This window comes from Microtus ochrogaster, chromosome 7, assembly GCF_000317375.1.
Source record: "Microtus ochrogaster isolate Prairie Vole_2 chromosome 7, MicOch1.0, whole genome shotgun sequence".
Taxonomy (NCBI): Eukaryota; Metazoa; Chordata; class Mammalia; order Rodentia; family Cricetidae; genus Microtus; species Microtus ochrogaster.
In genome coordinates, this window is record NC_022014.1 from 24,506,465 (window position 1) to 24,525,471 (window position 19,007).

The 19,007-nt window shown below is 46.0% G+C and overlaps 2 protein-coding genes across 6 annotated transcripts in view; one reads left to right on the forward strand and one right to left on the reverse strand.

Moving 5' to 3' along the window:
- Positions 1-7,215, forward strand: part of Pafah1b1 (platelet activating factor acetylhydrolase 1b regulatory subunit 1) — a 51,912-nt gene extending 44,697 nt beyond the window's left edge. For both annotated transcript variants that reach the window (XM_005349568.3, XM_013347231.2), the window contains exons 10-11: positions 1,653-1,809; positions 3,459-7,215. In XM_005349568.3, coding sequence (XP_005349625.1) covers positions 1,653-1,809; positions 3,459-3,532 — 231 coding nt within the window. In that variant the 3' untranslated portion in view covers positions 3,533-7,215. The remainder of the gene's footprint in view (positions 1-1,652; positions 1,810-3,458) is intronic.
- A 3,720-nt stretch (positions 7,216-10,935) lies between these two features.
- Positions 10,936-19,007, reverse strand: part of Cluh (clustered mitochondria homolog) — a 22,438-nt gene continuing 14,366 nt past the window's right edge. For 3 of the 4 annotated variants that reach the window (XM_005349569.2, XM_013347288.2, XM_026780287.1), the window contains 16 exons: positions 17,915-18,135; positions 17,668-17,772; positions 17,399-17,499; positions 16,656-16,808; positions 16,507-16,569; positions 16,149-16,393; positions 15,821-15,905; positions 15,521-15,674; positions 15,303-15,442; positions 14,547-14,627; positions 14,343-14,468; positions 14,115-14,236; positions 13,832-13,925; positions 13,613-13,747; positions 13,456-13,529; positions 10,936-12,340 (listed from right to left, as the gene is read on the reverse strand). In XM_005349569.2, the coding sequence (XP_005349626.1) occupies positions 12,169-12,340; positions 13,456-13,529; positions 13,613-13,747; positions 13,832-13,925; positions 14,115-14,236; positions 14,343-14,468; positions 14,547-14,627; positions 15,303-15,442; positions 15,521-15,674; positions 15,821-15,905; positions 16,149-16,393; positions 16,507-16,569; positions 16,656-16,808; positions 17,399-17,499; positions 17,668-17,772; positions 17,915-18,135 (2,071 nt within the window). In that variant the 3' untranslated portion in view covers positions 10,936-12,168. The remainder of the gene's footprint in view (positions 12,341-13,455; positions 13,530-13,612; positions 13,748-13,831; positions 13,926-14,114; positions 14,237-14,342; positions 14,469-14,546; positions 14,628-15,302; positions 15,443-15,520; positions 15,675-15,820; positions 15,906-16,148; positions 16,394-16,506; positions 16,570-16,655; positions 16,809-17,398; positions 17,500-17,667; positions 17,773-17,914; positions 18,136-19,007) is intronic. The other variant, XM_026780286.1, reaches the window with a different exon arrangement.

Consider the following 19,007-nt stretch of genomic DNA (forward strand, 5'->3'; position numbering starts at 1 on the left):
CCTGAGTTCAATTCCCAGCAACCACATGGTGGTTCACAACCATCTGTAATGTGATCTGGTGCCCTCTTCTGGCCTGCAGGCAAACATGGAACCCAAATGTTGTATACATAATAAACAAACCTTTAAAAAAAAAAAAGTACTAACCAGATCTTTCTGTAGAGTATGACTGACACACATAATATAGAGAATTAAAGAATTGATGAGAAGGAAAGATGGGAAAGGAGCAGGGCTGGACCAACCAAAACTAAGTAAGTGTAAATACTGGAAAAGAAAATCTACTAATACAAGCAAATGGTGACCACCTTTGAACCCAGCACTTTGAGGCAGAAAGATCTCTGAGTTTGAGACCAGCCTGGTTTATAGATTGAGTTCCAGAACAACTAGGGTTACATAGAGAAACCCTGTCTTGAAAGACAGATATAAAAGAAATTTACAGCACTCAAGAGGCAGAGGCAAGAGATCTCTGTAAATTTGAGGTGAGCCTGTTCTATGTAGAATTGCAGCTTACCTGGGACTACTACATAGTCCAGACCCATCTCAAAAAAAAGTAACTATTATATTCTAGGTTCATTTGTACCATGTTAGAAAAGTGATCTAGTCAGTGGGATTAAAGTGTTGGGATTAGCATGTGCCAGTTCCTGAGTAGGCTAAAAACATTGGAACCTCCTGAAGCAGGAGTTATACCCAATTGTGAGCTGCCTGTCATAGGTGTTGTGAACAAGTAGCAGTGCATGTGTTTAATTCCTTAGTCATCTCTTCAGCTCCTCTACATGCTCTTTGGGGGGGGGGCTTGGGGGGGGGATTCAAGACAGGTTTCTCTGTGAAGCCTTGGCTTTGTCAGAATTTACCTCTCTGCCTCCGAGTGCAGGATTAAAGAAAGATGTGAGCCACCACTGCCTGACTTCTTGACATGTTCTTAATTGTTCAGTTATCTCTTTGGCTCCTCGGTTTTTAATTAATTAATTATGTTTGTTGTGTGATGTTTTACTTTTGGCCTTTTGGGGTCTACCATCCAGCTCCCAAATAAACACACACGGAAGCTTATTCTTAGTTATGAATGTTTCTATCCAGCTTTTCTTATGTTATCCTGACTACCTCTGGACTTTTATCTTTTTCTGTTTCTGTATACCTTCTTTCTCTGTGGCTTGCTGGGTGGCTGGCCCCTGATGTAGTCCTCATTCTCCTTCTATTTATACTCTCTACCTGCTGGCCCTGCCTGTCCTTGATCCTGCCTCACTATTGGCCATTCATCTCTTTATTAGCACCATCAGGTGTTTAGACAGGCACAGTAACACAGCTTCACAGTTAACCAAATGCAGTGTAAACAAGTCACACACCTAAAAATATTATTTCTAACATATTTTAGTTTATTGAAAATAGAATCTAGGTTTTGTTTTTCGAGACAGGGTTTCTCTATGTAACAGCTCCAGCTATCCTGGAACTCACTTTGTAGACCAGTCTGACCTCATACTTGATAGTGTCTGGTTTTAATCTTAGTGTTGGGGAGGCAGAGACAGGCAGCTCTCTGAGTCCAGTACAGCCAGGGCTACACATAGAAACCCTATCTCAAAAAAACCCCAAAAAATAAAAAAAATTAAAAGTATTATGTCCCAAATGATACTTAAATAAGTCAAATACCTTTTGTCTTTAAGGTGGGTCATGATAATTGGGTACGTGGAGTTCTGTTCCATTCTGGGGGGAAGTTTATTTTGAGTTGTGCTGATGACAAGACTCTCCGTGTATGGGATTACAAGAACAAGCGATGCATGAAGACCCTCAATGCGCATGAACACTTTGTTACCTCCTTGGGTATGTACACATTTTGAGGTTTCTGAGCATTTGAATTTTGGAGTGACAGATGTAACAGTTTATATAACTTTGTGAACTTTTCCAGGTAAGGAATGATCAAGTTCTTCGAGGGTAAAATAGAAAGGGAATATTTTAACCTGTGGGTCCCAACCAGTGGCTTTAACGTTTCCTTTCTAGAATTAAGCTAATAGTAAAAATACTGTTTTCTCTGTTGTACATTGGTTTTAGAAATTAGACTTGTGAAAATGGTATTTGGTGATCATACTCTTGATTGGTAACTTTTTATTTCCTATTTGTGAATTCATCAGAAGAAGTGCTGTGGATGTTACTCAGTGGTATAACACTTAGCATATCTTGACTGAGGCACTATTTCAGTCACCAGTACTGCAGAAGAAGAAGAGCAAAAGAAATCTTTTGGGGGGGGGGGAGGCGGGCTTTTCGAGACAGGGTTTCTCGGTAGCTTTTGGTTCCTGTCCTGGAACTAGCTCTTCTAGACCAGGCTGGCCTTGAACTCACAGACGTCCGCCTGCCTCTGCCTCCTGAGTGCTGGGATTAAAGGCTTGCGCCACCACCGCCCTGCCAAAAGAAATCTTAAACAGTAGCCTGGGGTACATAGCAAGACCCTGTTTCAAGAAAAAACAAATAGGACTGGCAAGATAGAGATAGGTAGAGCAGGTAGAGAAGCTTTGGGGCAGGCACAACAACCTGTTTGATCCCCATATCCCAGACAATGACAGGATAGAACTGAGAGTTGTCCTCTGACCTCTGTACTTGAGCCTACACACACACACACACACACACTCTGAATAAATACTTAAAATTAGGCATTGTGACACATGTGGGCAGCAGAGACAGGATGATCATGTTCCAAATAGGATATATGGCAAGACCCTGTTTTTGAAGAAAAAAAAACCTATAGGACTTTCCTGTGACGGGTAAATACCGTCATGTACTAGAAACCTAGGGAATTGTATATAAGTGTCATGTCCTTGGTATCATTTGGAATTCATTATGTTATAATATACTAGAGTATGATGGACCTTATGGTGACCACAATAAGGCCCTTGGTAAATTAGGCAGGAGAATCAGTTGTTAACATAAAGCATTAGTACTAAGCCTGGAGCACAGTATTCAGTAAGTGCGTATGCTAAGTGTGTCCCTGTTCATATTTCTAAGCACCATTTGAGATGGTACTTGTGATATTGAGTTGAGTTTCAACTTTTCTGGGTTGGTTTTTTGTTTGTTTTTTAGAATATTTTTATTTATTTATTATGTATACAGTATTCTATCTGCATGCCAGAAGAGAGAACTATTATTGATTATCGAATTATTGATGGTTTTAAGCTACCTTATCATTGTTGAAAATTGAGCAGCCAATATTAATCTCTGAGCCACCTCTCCAGCCCCAAGTTTCAACTTTCCTAACCCAACTGATAAGCTCAGTAATTTCAAGGAGTATGGTGTGTGTATAAAGGAAGTCATGTGGAGGCGTATGTTCATAGAATTTCAGTGCATGGAAGCTGAACTGGAAGAAATCAAGTTTAAGGCCTGCCTGGGCTATATAAAATACTCTTGTCTCAAAAATGAGCAAAAAAACTCTTATCTGGCTTAGTATGGTTTGAAAGCACGCCTTTTCTTTTCTCTTTCAGATTTCCACAAGACGGCACCCTATGTGGTTACTGGCAGTGTAGATCAAACAGTAAAGGTGTGGGAGTGCCGTTGATTGAGTCTCATTTGGTTCTTTCTCCCTTTTTTTCCTCTGGATGCACTCTGATGATACCATGGTTACCCCATTTGAGCTCTGTTTAAATAAATATTGTCCTTTCATGTAAATTATTCTGGATGTAGATTGAGCTTATTAAATGTTACACACAAAGTATTCATGCATGGTGAATCCAAATTGTATACTGTAAATTACATATGTTGTCTAGAAGTACCATAGGGTTTAAAAACCTGGGCTGGCATTGGTCACACCAGGCCTACAAGGGCAGAAGTTGAATAAATTGAACTAGGGCACTAAACTAGTTGACAGTGTCGTTTTATGTTGGATTATTAATTATTGTTTTTCTTCCTGCTATCTGTTGGTGCCTGACTTGATGGCCTCATTTTGGGAAAAGTTGTGGTTATTAGGGCTTTTTCTGAAATGTGTATCTATGTAACATCACTTAAGTGTGCTTAATAAATCTTTAAGGGTGTTAGATAAATAAGACTACAATTCAGAATCTTTTGCTCCATCTGTGTAATTAATGGGATTACACATTGAAGTTTTTGTCATGACCCCTTTGCCAAATCAATAGGATATGTTTGTTTTGGCAGCCTATCAAGCAAAGGCTAGTGGTATATTTATGTAAGAAAATGATCGTAACTCTCAAGAAAAATCTCAGCAGCTAATAATAGTGAATCCTTTTTTCATTTGGGTCTTACTGCTTTGTAAACAGGTCAGGAGAACACTGTCCTACTCTAAGCTTCTCTCACACTAGACATACTTCGAGTTGTATTCTCCATACTGTTGGACTGTATAGTCGTGTGACTCCCCAGTAGAATTTGATCTTCCCATTGACTGTCATGGTACAGATAAATCACTGTGTTTATGATGTTTTTAGGGATGTGCAATGTGCATTTCAGAATGACAAATGCTGACAAAGTTGCGTGCCCATTTAAAAGAGCAAGAAAAACAGTAGTTTCCAACATGAACCTGAACTGCTTCACTTAAAGTTATATAAAGTGACAGGGTTTAAGGAAGCGTGCATAAAAATAAACTGGGTTTTTCATCTTTGTTTATATGTAAATGTTTAAGTATATGGACCTATCTGTAAGTGGATATGTCTATATATGTATATCACACATACAACCTCCATGTTGTTGGGTCTTGAATTTTTGAAGAAGTGCTAAATCATATGAGTAGAGTAAATATTGCTGTGGATTACCAACCACAGCTATGCTTTTGATGTTTCTGGCTCTGAGGGGCTTTTCCAAGCTAAAAGAAAGCCACCTCCTTTATTCTCCACTCTAATGTGGCCATTCACCGTTTTATACATCCCTGATATGTTGTATATTTTGATCCAAAGTTATTACAGTAGGGTTAAGAGAATTTTGCCCATGACTTTTGGAACACTATTCCATTATCAGTTGTTAATAAAGAATTCCATTGCCTAGTTAACCAACTTTTTCTTCTAAGAAAATCAGTTTCAAAAGTTAACAGAAACAATGAAATAACAGTGACAGTTTAACAATGATAATTTTTATTCATTTTTGTAATATATGATTTTTTTAAATGTCCCTTTAAGTATTTAAAGGAAATTTGATTCCTGAAAGGACAAAAGATGAGAGTTAATGTACTGTAGATATACGCAGAGGTTAGATCACTAGGAGCAGCTTAATGTCTAGCGTGTGTCCTTGTTCATCCACTTGTTTGCTCTTAATACTCCTCAGACATGTCTCTAGAAAGGAAAGGTGTTTTGAGAATTAAATGGCTATTTTTGAGGACAGAAACTCAGTCTTGATTCCGCAAACACTGTAGGTTCGTTTTAAGGGCAACATTGCCTCACACCCCTGCTTACATTGAAGTCTTTTTTCCCTTAGCTGTTCCGACTGGATTTTTCTCCAAAAGCTATGGAAAATATCTTTGTTCTCATTTGCTGCTATTTCTTGTCCTATTTCAAGAATATAAATACATAGAAATGGTGCATCTTAACATTTGTTTGTGTTTAAATGTCTTGTCTTTTAATTCAGTTTTAGCATGTAGCAACATGAATTGTTTAAGGGTAAGCCACAACATCTAGACATCATTTATAGAAACAGTAAAGAATGGTACCAATGTAGAGGAGCAAAGCTGCTGTTCTGGATTTCTTCCCCTGCAGCGGTGACTCACTGACATGGGAGGAGGGAGTGCTCTGTAACAAAGCTGTCCTTACTTGGGAGATCACCACAGCCTGCTGCTTAGCTGAGTTATTAGACATCCTCCACTTAAGCAGCAGCGAACAATGAATCTCAGGGATGGTCCACAGCTGGATCCAAACATAAGGAGCCCTGTTTGAGTAATGAAGGGGGTGGGGGGAGGGGGCAACATCCACATCTGGCGTCAGATTTGCAAAGGTTTCTTGCACTGTTGTTTGACACTGCCCTGTTGATGCCCTTACTTTTATGTTACTGTTTTCTCTGCTGTCTACCCCTGTGCCTTGCCTGGGATAAGGACAATGATAAAATTACTGGTTTGGGTTATAAGTAGTAGAGGACTTTATGAATTAGTTAGCAGTTCACTGCTGCTTTGTTACTTTTTCAGTCAGGTTGGCCACTTACTAAGAAACAAAAAGCCCGTAGAATTGTGTCCTAGGATGATTGTTGACTGTGTGTGTAAACAGACATTCCAGTGCCACCTATAGCACAGCGTGCCCAAAAGTCCCAACCGCATGGAGAGTGCAAGCTGCAGAAGTTTGTGTAGACATGGCCTGGAGAATAGTTGCTTTTGACTTGGCATCTTGCACTTTAGGAAACCAAGACCGTCCTGTCTGCATGTGGTGTGACCAATGCTGTGCCTAGAGCATTACCCACAATTGCTAGTGTTAGCAATCCGTCCTGGGCCATGGCGCACTGTAGTCCTTTGGAAGCTTTGACTATAGGCTCACCAAGCCCAGTATCCTGTTTGCTTCTTTCTGTTTCCATGTGAATTTCCAGATAATACCACTCACTAAAAAGTTTATTTTTTTGTTTTTTTTTTTTTAATTTAAAGAAAAACTATTTAAAAATAAGGACATTTTGTTTGTTGGCAGTGGTGGCTTGATAATTCTTAAGCAACTGAAGTTGAAATAGAAGGAAAAGGCACTTAAAAAGGTTACTCCTGCTGTCCAGCTGTATATAAATAAAGTCAATGTGTTGGTTAATCTAGATGGTGCAAAGAATGTCCTGGTAGACAAGCAACATGGGCAAAATTGGAAGAAAGGTTTTGGGGTTTTCCAGTGGGCTGGGTGGGGTGGGCTGGGGACGCTGGACTCACAAGTCACGACTGGAACTGGCCTTTTTATCCTTCCACTGTATCATGTAAGTAGCTGCTTTCTCGCCTGCCTATCCTTCAGGCTCCCCAAAGCTCACTCTGAAGATGTTAGAAATAAACACAAACTCTATAAGGTAGAAGTTGATCCTGACACTGACATGAAGGCAAGCGCTGATTTCATATGAACGCTGCGGAGGTGGTAATCGGAGGAAACAGTTCCCCAGATTGTAAGAGTTCACTGAAGATATCGACACAATTTTAAAAATCAGTAAAGGAATGTATATAATATTGCTCTTGTGTTTTACAGTAAGATTTGTTGCTCTCAGACTGTGTAAAACAAAATTTATTCATGTTTTCTGCATATTAAAAATCTTATTGTACCAATTGGTAAACTATTAAATGCCTATAAAACTAGATGTGCTGGGGTTTTTTCAATGTGTATTGGGGATGGGACTGTTGTTTGTGCACAGATCTTAAGATCTTAGGAAGTGAGGCGCTTTTTTTTGGCACAGAACAAGATATAGTTGGCCATGCTTCGGAGCCTTTGGGAGCTTGGCTAGTACTATTTTGTTGTCTACTGTCTATCTGGATGAAGCAGCACACTGTAGGGGTCTTGCAGCAATAAGCTTGAACAAAGCTAGGACTGCATTGTGTAGCTAAGCCCCACCCTTCCCTTCTAGCTGCCTGTTCCCTGTTAGACTCAATCCCAGAGTTGAGGTCTCTGCCCATTTTGTTTCTAGGTGAGCCTTTTATCTAGCATCTCTTTCCTTGGAGTTGTAACTATCCTTAATGTTTTAAGTTTATGAAATTACCAAAATACATCTTCATGCTCATAACTGCTCCAGATGCCCTGACTCTTCCTGATAGTGCATATCCTTGGTTATCTTCAGCCTTTTAAGTACAACAGCACCACCTCCTGTTGGAAAGAGCCTTCCCAGCAAGAGAAGCTGAGCAAGAATGTATTTGCCAGCTTTTCTGCTTGACTGGTAAGAGCCTAACATTGGATTTGACCGCTTTCCTTCTGATTAGAGTTCTAAATTTAATATCATATGCTATTGTGGTGACTTTGAAAGCACACATTGGCCTCTTGCCAATTTTCCCTGCTCTCAAGGCAGGGAAAATAGCTTTGTGTCCACAATGCCACATCCATCCTTCTTGGTTAGTCTGGTGTAAACTGAAATGTGCGGTCATGGATTAACTGCTCTATTCCTGAGCCAGTTTATCATCCCCAGGGAATTCATTAGACATGCAAATTCTAGCAACCCCCTTTCCCCCCAGACCTACTGAGAGCCAGTACTGACCAGCCTTTTGAACGTGTCCTCCAGATTAGCCTGAGACTTAAGTATGAAAACAACTTCTGAATCAAAGCTTAGAACAAATGTCTCTCGATCCAGGGTCCCACAGCTAGGTTTTGATTCCTGACACACACACACACTGCACAAATTTCCCTGCTCTTGTGCTATGCAGAGATTGTATCAGGATGCCACATCCTAGTTTCTGCCTGTTGTCATTTCTATGTGGTCATTTAGGCCTCTCAATGAACATTAGCCACAGAATGAAAATAGCTGTTTGAATTTGAGGGGTGGGGGCTGAGATAGGATTTCTTTGTATAGTTTTGTCTGTCCTAGAATTAGCTCTGTAGATCAGGCTGCATTCAGAGATTCAACGGCCTGTCTCGGAACACTGGAATTAAAAGGGACACCACCACCAATAAAAATTTTAATACTTGTCACCCTTAAATTTCTTTAATATTTATTTATTTATTATATGTACAATATTCTGTCTGTGTCTATGCCTGCAGGCCAGAAGAGGGCACCAGACCCCATTACAGATGGTTGCGACCCACCACGTGGTTGCTGGGAATTGAACTCAGGACCTTTGGAAGAGCAGGCAATGCTCTTAACCACCGAGCCATCTCTCCAGCCCATCACCCTTAAATTTTTATTTTATTATTTATTATGTATACAATATTCTGTTTTCCGTGTATGCCTATAGGCCAGAAGAGGGCACCAGACCTCATTACAGATGGTTGTGAGTCACCATGTGGTTGCTGGGAATTGAACTCAGGACCTTTGGAAGAGCAGGCAATGCTCTTAACCACTGAGCCATCTCTCCAGCCCATCACCCTTAAATTTCTAAATTAACTTATTTGTGTGCACTTGTACTACAGAATGTGAAGGTCAGATCATTTGGAATGGATTCTTCCACCAAACTGATTTTTGGCAATTTCTACTGAACCATCTCACTGGCAAAATGATGCCTTTTTAAAGGCAGGGTCTCTCTATGTAAGCCTGAAACTCAAGGCATCCACCTCTACTTTTTGTGCTGGGACTAAGAGCATGCACCACCACACCTGGCTGCTTTAACTTTTTGAGAGGGTAGGAGGTAGTTTTGAAATGGTCTTTGCCTACCTCTGGCTATCCTGGAATTCCAGTGATAGCTCTGCCTCAACATGCACCACCACAACCCCAGCTTCCTGATGGTGTCAGTGGAGTACTTCACTGTTTTGAGGTAGATCCAGGTGCAGAGCTGCTCTGGCTCACTTTAAAATACTTTATTCTCCCTGGGTAGTGGTGGCTCACACCTTTAATCCCAGTACTTGGGAGACAGAGGCAGGCGGACCTTGGTGAGTTGGAGGCCAGCCTGGTTGGTCTACAAGAGCCAGTGCCAGGACAGGCTCCAAAACTACAGAGAAACCCTCTCTTCAAAAACAAAGTTTATTCTCAGCTATAGGACACACAGGAATTCCTGAGGTTATCTTGGAGGCTTCAACAATAGCTCCTTATTACTTGAGTTGTCAAAAGATCTTACTGGCCAGTGAAATGACTAAGCAGTTAAAGTGCTTGCTGTCCAAGCCTGACCTGAATTCTGTCCCGTCATCCTCTGAGTTCACATATGCATTGTCTGTACTCAAATTATCTACACATAATTTAAGATTTTATTTTTTTAATCTTATTTTTTTCTAGACAGGATTTCTCTGTGTGACAGTCCTGGAACTAGCTTTTGTAGACCACGCTGGCCTTGAACTCACAGATCTACTTATCTCTGCCAAGTGCTGGGAATAATGCCATGAACTGCCACCGCCTGACCTTTTTTAAAACCAAGAAGTGATGGAGCAACTTTAATTCCAGACTCAGGAGGCAAAGACAGGCCAGACTATATAGAGTGTGTTCCAGGACAGCAGAGACTGTAACACAGAGAAACTGTCTCGGAAAAAAAACAAAAATCTCTGAGCAATCCCTCCCTCCTCCCAATACTTTACAAAAAGTGCTTAACACTAATATGCTTGAGGGAACAACCAAGAAAAATGGGCCTCCATGGTTGACTAGTATGAACTCCTCTACAGCAGTCTCAACTTTGTGTAATGTTCCTTTCCAGAAGTGATGTGCCCAGTGTGTTCAGAACAAAGGGAACCAGGCACTTGGGAGGTAAAGGCATGATCAGATCGCAAGGGTCATACTCAGCTTTAAAGTGATTTCAAGGCCAGCCTGGGCTGTAAAAGACCTGTCTCAAATGATCAAATACAACCATTATAAAAGGCACTAGGGAACATGCACACTAGACTCAAATGACCACATTATTAGTGGGTACTTACGGATGTTACTTAGTATGGAGATCAGGAACATCTTTCTGACTGGCTTAAGAAAGAAGGACCACAAATTAAGACTGAGATTTTTCAGAAAGTCTAAGAGATCAAAGACATCAAAATTAGACTCGAGGATTTTGTAATTTCTGATCATCATTAAGCGGGAAAATGTTCAAGCCATTGTGTCCTCAGGTCTGTCTAGTTGGCCACCTCTTCCCTCTACTTCACTGGCTTTAATTGCAAAAGCAGCACTCCTGTTCTCCAAACCCTTGAGTGTTGCTCAGTCTACTGGCTGCAAAGGGAGGGAATGAGGCACAATTAGATGTCCAGAGGACCACCAAGTCCTAGGAACTCAAAGCCTGTACCAATATATCTCCTTTTTTCTTGTGTAGGGGCCAGATGAATTGGAGTTCCACTTTCCACTCAGTGACTTGATAAACAACCTTGAATTTGACCCAATATATACATAATTATCTCAATAGCATTTCTGACAGCCTCACTGAGACATAGGAGCCTGGCTCACAGAGCACACAGTGTGAGCCTGGGGCAGCAGGTTTCAAAAACTCACTTTATTCCAATGTGAAATGAAGACGTGATGGTTTAAAAACAAGAAAAGGATCTTGATAGCTGTGGGATGCCTTGCTGGCTCATGCCCATTCCCTTTTAAACAAGGTCCCTGGACAGATACTATCCATCAGCAGCTCCAGCAAAACCCGAAGCAGGGGCTCTGCCTAGAACAGCTCCCTCAGGCTCAAAGGGTGGTCATCTCCTTCAGGGACAGCAGACAAATGGAAGCAACACAGGTGACCAGGGAGAGAGCAGCCAGGTAGGAGGAGCCTCGTCACCCCTGAGCCTCTTTGTAGAAGTGCTTATATGGCAAAGACCAAGTAAGGAGCCTGGCTCCACAAAGGGGACAATCACTCCTGTGCATGTCACTTTCCCTGGGATCCATGATTCAGCTCTGGCCCCTCACCCAACTACCCTCCACTGTGCATTAGGCAGCTCAGGTTAAAATGGGGAGAAAGATACATTCACACTATTGGCCCCCAAGGTTATGCCCACCTGGGGTACAGGGAGCAGGGAGGCAAGTCAAAGCCTGTGGCAATGCCTCCTCCTGCTTGGCCAAGGCCAGGCACATGGATGTGTGGGGGTCTACCACTTCAGGCCCCTTCCCCTCACCCTGAGGCTACATGTAGGCCAGGCCCAATCACAGTAAAGCCACTGCAGGTCTTACCTTGCACCCTACTAGGGATCTGGCTCCCTGCTCCCAGGACACAGGAAAGCCCCCATCTTTTTTGGCTTAAACCTGGACTTTTTAAAGCCAGGCTGGGCCCAGGGGTGGTGGCAACAAAAGCAGCAGCCATAATGTCAAACATACAAATGACCTGAGAAATTGCATCTGCACGTCATCCACTCAGAACCGACTGGGCTATGTACATCAGGAAGGCCGGAGCAAGACATCCACAGGCATGAACACACACACACACCTGCTTGAGGGCAGGAGGCTGGGGGCACTTGCCCCCATGCTGGAGCTGATGCCTACACACTCATTCTCGTGTCTTCAATCAGGTCTCTGCATCGAATATTCACTGAACCAGTGCAAAACATCTTTTAGGAGCAGATAGGCCAGGCCAGGGCCCCAGGCAGATACTGGGGGTGGGGTAGGGGTAAAAAGTGGAGGACTAGCTTCCGCTCCTAATCTGCAGGGCATGCTCCCTGCTCCTGGAATCTGTCTGAATCACTGGGAAATAGGGCTGCTGATTGTCAGTGTTTGTCTCCTTTTTTATCCCTGTAAGCTCAAAGAAGGATCCTCCTTGACAGTCTGAGGGGAGACCATGTCCTCCAGGGTTCTCGCTGGCTCAGGATCAGTGGCCACAGTATCCCTGTTTCTGCTGGCCTCTTGGAGCTGGTGCCGCCGTGCTACCTCTGCCTTCAGGTTTTCCAAGTCTTTTTGGCTGAGTATTAGGAGGCAAAGGTAGAGTTAGAGTAGCCTGGGTTCTCTGCCACCCTGCAGCTTCCACCAGTGACACTTGGGACTTTATTGAGCTCTTTGCTTCAGCAAGTGGGGGAGATATGTGTGGATGTCCCTCCCAGAGGTGGAGTGCTCTCTGTTCTTTACAAAGCATCTGGTAAGGGTATGACATCCGTACCCATAAGTTCACTCTGCCTTAACGTCTGGCTTCTACAGCAGATCACATGCAGAAAACAGCCAGGGTACTCCTATTGTTGGCTATCCCACCAACTTCATCTCCCACAGCCAGGAGCGAGGGACTCTCAAAGCAGTTTTCAAGAGCCTCAGGGAGTCTTCAAAAGGCTGGCTAGCTGACAGGGCACGGCCCTTCACTGAAAAAGCAGGTGGCTAGTATTCTAGCTACCCTTTATGTACTAGAGGTGAAAGATCACCAAGATCATGGAAAAGAAAGTGCCAGGTACAGTGACAGCCTGGAATCTCTCAGTACTTGGGAAACAGGAACAGGTCATTCTCAGCTACATAGTAAGTTTGAGGTAAACCTGGGCTACCTAAAACCCAGTCTAAAACAACACAAAACAAATTTGAGCACGATATGTTAAAAACTAAAACCCAGGTAGCAACACACAATTCAACTATGACCCTAACATTTGAAAAGATTGTGTGTGTGCCTGAGGCACTTAGAAGGGGGGGGGGGGGGAGGAGACTGTCACAGTATGAGGTTGGCTTGGGCAACATAGTCTGGGCTAGCACTAAAGACTAGCCTAAGCTAGCCTTCTCACAACAGGAAAATAAAACAAAATAGAATGCTACAGCTATGTATTTCCTGGATTACAAAGTGTCTGGGAGGAATCACAAAAACTGCTGATCATACATGTGCTTTTAAAGTCTGAGCTTAATGTAACTTAAACAGAACCCAAGCCAGGCAATGGTGGAGCACGCCTTTAATCCCAGCACTCAGGAGACAGAGGCAATTCAAAGCCAGCCTGGTCTAGAAAGCGAGTTCCAAGACAGCCAGGGCTACCCAGAGAAACCCTGTCTTGGGGGAGAGGGAGGGACCTAAGGCTGACTGCAGACGGTGGGGACAGGTGAGGAGCTCACCTGAGAGGAATGAAGAGAATGCCGTTGATGACATTGAGCTGCTCCAGGACACTGGCCATGCTGGGAGCTGTGAACTGAGGGTGACAGGGAAGGCAGGTTAGAGCATCATGGCAGGAGGCCAGGGAACTGGACCCACCCACTCAGGCCAGGTCCATACCTTGAGGGGTGGGATATTAGCACTGGAACCATTGCGGTAGATCTCGTTCATGGTGCGTTGCAAGGCTACAGCCTGCTGGGTCAGGCACTTGAGGTACTCAGAGCTCTCCCTGGTCTTCTCGTGGTCCTCACCTAGCTACAGAGGAAGAGGGCCAAAGCAGAGGGGGATCAGGACTGCCCGGTCACAGGTGCAACCTTAACAGCCCCTGCTGAAGCCCACCTGCGTCTTGTAGATGGTGTAACCTTCCTTCTCATGCTGGAGGGCTGACCGGAACTCAGCTTTGCTCTCATAGACCCGGGCAACAAGGTGGTGGCTGAAAGGAGCAGACTATATGGGGCAAAGGAGGGACAAGAGGGAGACCCCCTGGGGACTAGATCCCCTGCTGGAGCTCCTGAGGAACCACTCAAGGTCAGGGCACAGGGCATAGGTAGAGAGCTTCGGAGAACCTTTCTCAAAGGCAGAAGAAAGAGTTTGCTGCGGGTCTCAGCTAGCACTGCCTCACCTGAGAGCCACCTTAAGGGCCTTCGGCCCATGGTACTTGGTAGTGACAGCCAGTGCATTCTCTAGGAAGCGCAGGGATAGGTCATACTCCATTACACCATGCAGCACTAGCCCAATGTTGTTCTGGGGGATAAGAAAGGAGCCGAGTCAGTCCCCCCACCACCCCTGCATAAAGTCTAGTGTCCACCTATGGACACCCGTTCACTCAATCCCCCTCTCCAACACTCACGTCCAACAACGCCATCTCGGGGTGGTCCTCCCCGAACACAAGCAGCATAAGGTAGCGGGCCCGGTACAGAAGGCTTAGGGCTGTGGACAGCTGGCTGCTGGCAAAGCAGTACAGGGCCAGGTGCATCTGTGGGTGGGGCCATGGGTTAGCGTGGCCCCAGGCACTCCCACACAAACACACACCAATCCCAAGGTGGCTACTCACGTATTCCTGGATGGTGTTGGGGTGCTCAATGCCCATCACCCGCTCACTCATCAGCACTGCCTTCTGTTGGTTGCTGAGTGCCTGGAGAGAGGACATCAATCTCAGGTGAGCACTGCCCCATACAGCACTGTCTACCCTACAGCATGTACACAGGTGGCAGGAGATCCACCCCGCTGCTCTGACTGTGGAGATCTTCAAAGCCTTGAACCATTACAAATTTATTTTTCTGTGTCTTCTTCCCTAACAAAATCTATGCAAATACAAACAGACACAAACTGCACTGAAATACATTAACTTCTGAATTTCTTAGGACAGGCTTTGATTGAAAGGAGGCCTAGTGACCCCCAAAACAGGCTCTCAAAGCCTAGGGGGCCAATGAAACAGCTGGAATACAACCACAGAACATTGAAGAAAACAAAAGAAATGATCTATTGCTCTTCTCACAGTCACTCAAAGGCCGGGTACTGTGCCACAGCTCTTACTCACAGGCTCTCAGGATCTACCCTTGTCACTGTCCCCGAGTGGCCTGAGCCATGTCCACCTAAGCAGAGGCAACTACTGAGCTCTCCCAAGACAATGAGTATAGGGTGAACTGACTCACAGAACGAGAACTTTGGGGCTCTGTAGATGCCACTTACTCCCTACCTGAAAGCCCAAGAAAGAGCATTCTCCTCTCCCTGTGATGATGGAGGCCCTAGGCCCTTCATGGAGCCCCAACCAATACTATGTCAGTCAAGAGATGCCCAGCTTACACACCTCAGCATAGTCACCCATGATGTAGTGGAGGCGGGCCAGGAGACGCAAGCAGGCGCAGATCTCCACATGCATGGCTCCATACACGTTATTGAACAGGTTCAGGGCCTCGTTGATGAGCTCACAGCCTTCCTTCAGGAAGCCTATGAGGCAGCCCAGGTGGCAAGGTCAGGGCTGGGCAAGAGACACTCCCATTTCCCCCAGCCCACAGTGCCACGCACCCTGCTGTACTTTGGCCTGCCCACTCTGGAAGAAGTGGAAGGCATCTGAGGCTTTGGGGTTGACATGCTTGACCACAGGAAAGATGTTGAGGACATCTTCCTCTGTGAAGGCAGGCTTGTGGCGGCTGTCAAAGCTGTACTCCTTCAGCAGAATCTGGGAAAGGACCCAACACCCAAAGCCTCAGCCTTGGACACAGAAAGACAGCACCTCCCGGTCTACCAGCACGTGTCCAGAGACTACTATCCCAAGAAAGCTCCCTTCCCCGTGCCCGGTGGCCCAGGCTGAAAACGAGGGCCCACCTGAATCCCGGTTTTCAGTGAGATCTCTCGCAGCAGCGTTATCTTCTGCAGTCCGTAGGTCTCCACAGCCTGGTCCACAGAATCACTGGGGGTAGGAGTGGGGGCTGAGCAGCCCTGCACCCACCTTCTCTGTACAGCCGCTGAACCACAGAACCCCTAAGCTCTGCTCTCCACTGCTCAGCATTAACCCTCACAGCCCTGCTTCCCCATGCTGGTGCCAACTATGCCTGTTCACCTGCTGTCCTCACTCTACAGGCCCTAGATGCTGCCTGAATCCCAACCCCCAATCCCCTATGCCTGTGGTAACCCTTGTCCCCTGCGCCCGCACCACTCAAGGGTGAAGTCAAAGTAGTTCTTGGCTTCCTGGCAGATGTTCTTCCAGAGCTCTTGGGGAGTCATCACAGCCCAGGCAGTGTTGTCTGCAGCTCCTGGAGGCCGGTTTTTTCTCTTCTTGTTCCTTTTCTTGGAGAGCAGCTCATCAGCAGGGAGGTGGGCCACGGGGTTGGGGTAGGAGCTCAGGAAACAGTTCAGGAAGTGGCTGATGGCAGCTGAAAGGCCTGAGAGCTCCACTCCCTAAGCCAAGTTTTGACTGAAGTCAGGATAGCCCTAAACCCCCACCCAGGGCTCTTCTCTAGGCCCCATGCCACCCAGGGAGGTCCCACCAACTTGGGGAAGAGTGGCAGCACCTGTAGATATGTCTTGAAGATATGCTTGGCAGAGCGTGTGATGAGTTCTCCAATACCAATTTTCTGAGGGGGTCAAAGAAGGAATTCTTGGACAGGTTCCAGGCCTCCAGATGCATCAATAACCACCTCCCAGCCTAAGGCCCACTCACATAAATGTGGTCCAGCTGGTCACGGGCCGGGCTCCGCAGCACCAGGTCCAGCACCTTGCCCAGGTAGCGCATGTTGATGCCACGCTGGCGCATCACCTCAGCCAGTGTGGCCCCGTCCATGGGCAATACAGCATGCTCTGTGCAATCTTTTACCTGTGGAGCTGCATAAGGTCAAGACCAGCCCCAGCCCTCTGCCCCTCCCAATCTGGGCTTTCCCTATTACCCTCAAGGAAGGAAGAACTAAGCCCTGGCTTCCATGCAGGAAGAGAAAAGGAGACAAAGCGTGAAAAGGGTACAGGAACCCGTCCCTGCCTTCGACAAGAGCAAAGGGAACAAAAATAGGAAGCAGCCTAGTCCTTAAGGGCCCACAGGTGGCACAGGGACATCTAGTTATGTGGGGGAGGAGCCACAGCTTTACTCCGGTTATCCTAGAGGCTTACACTATGAGACAAGAAAGTGAACCTGTCATTCAGGGACCTAGACAGAAGAAAGCTAGTGGGACCAATTGGACAGGAAATCCTAGGCCTCTGGTATCTGAGGCTCCGAAGACCAGAATCCCAGCCTCAGCAGGACAGAGCCTATGGCCAATCGCTCCTGTGACTTCTTGGGCCCTGCCCTGCCAGCCCAGGAAGGGCTAAAGCAAAAGTTGTGTGAAGGTTCTGTGTGATAGAGACCAAGGAGCATGAGTCACTAAGGTCTCAACAGCCCTTCTGGCAGTCCCCATCCTCCAGCCCATCCCTCACCAAACCAGGGATCTGGCAGGAGAGCAAGAAGGCAGCTGCATCTTTCAATAGCTGCTTCTGGTCCCGAACTTCATCCTGGCAGGACTCAGGAAAGCGAACCCCTAGGGAGGGAGAACAGGAAGGCCAAGTAGGTAAACACCAGGACCAAGACAGAAGGCACCTGGAGGCAGCTTTCTGCTGCCGAGGCCCCACGCCTACCCCATGATGCTCTGCCCTTGCCTACAGGGTTCATTCACTGTTACTCCCCACACACATACACAAACACTTGCCTGGGGAGAAGATGTCAGGGTTGAAGCGAATGTCGAAGGCTGTGCTACTGATGGAGCCAACAGCTTTGCAGGCATTGCGGATCACCTCTCGGCTTCGGGGGTCTACTGTGGAGACGTGTGAGGACAGGAGGTAGAGCTGTGCTACCACGAGTCTCCTGTCCCACAGTCCTCTCAGAGGTCAGGAGCCACCCGTGGCTAAGCTGCAAGGACCAGCTTGGGCTGTCCCAAACAAGGATAGCAACCTCACCTGTGCCGTCAGAGGCGATAGTCTCTGCCAGCTCTTTCACCTTGGCGAGGCCACTCACACTGCTGCCCTCCTCCTCGCTTCCTGCCTCAGGTCCTATTGAGTCTTCAGACTCAGCCTCTGCTGAGGGAGGACCACCATTCTCCAGGGAGGTGGGGGTCTCAACCTTGCTGGCCTTCTGCTGCATCAACTGTAAGGCAGCCAGCTTCATGAAGAGAAGGTACCTAGAGCAAAGCAGAGCAGACACGATGAAGCAGGGAGCTGTATAGACAGTTCAGCAGTTAAGAGCACTTGTTGCTCTTACAGAGGACCCAGGTTCAATTCCCAGTACTGACATGTTGGCTCACAACCATCCGTAACTCCAGTTCCAGAGAATCCAATGCCCTCGTGACCACTCTTGTGACCTCTACAGGAAATAGGCACACATGTGGTACACATACATACATGTAGGCAAAACATTCATACATACTACTACAGCAAATAACTCTACAATTTAAAAAAAGGCAGGCCCAGGCTCCAGACCTTTGGGGGCAAGAAAATGTTGGCACTAAGAACCCTGTAAGCAGTGTGCACGTGAGTACATGCATGCCTATGCCAGGGTAGCAACCCTGCCAGACTGCTGGCAGGTTAGAGCAGAACCAAACTGTGATGAGCATCTGTAAGTCAGCACCAGGGAGCCTAAGCCAGGACTGTGAGTTCCAGGCCAGCTTCTGCTACACAGCAAGACCCTGGCTCAAACAAAAGCCCTCAAACTCTCCTCAGTGAGGATAGCTGGGGCACATGGAGGAGGGGAGGCTCCAGAACAGGCTCACAAGAATGAGAGCACAGGAATGCCAGTGACATCTGGAAAGAGCTCATCGTGGTGCTGACACAGCAGACGGTGCGTTCATTGCCAGCTGCACCAACACCGCTTCTAAGCTCCACTTCCCAGCCCTGCACCTGAGATTCTTCCTCTGAGTCCTTTTTTGTTTCGTTTTATTTTGCTTTTAAAGACAGGGTTTCAGGCTGGAGAGATGGCTCAGTGGTTAAGAGCACTGCCTGCTCTTCCAAAGGTCCTGAGTTCAATTCCCAGCAACCACATGGTGGCTCACAACCA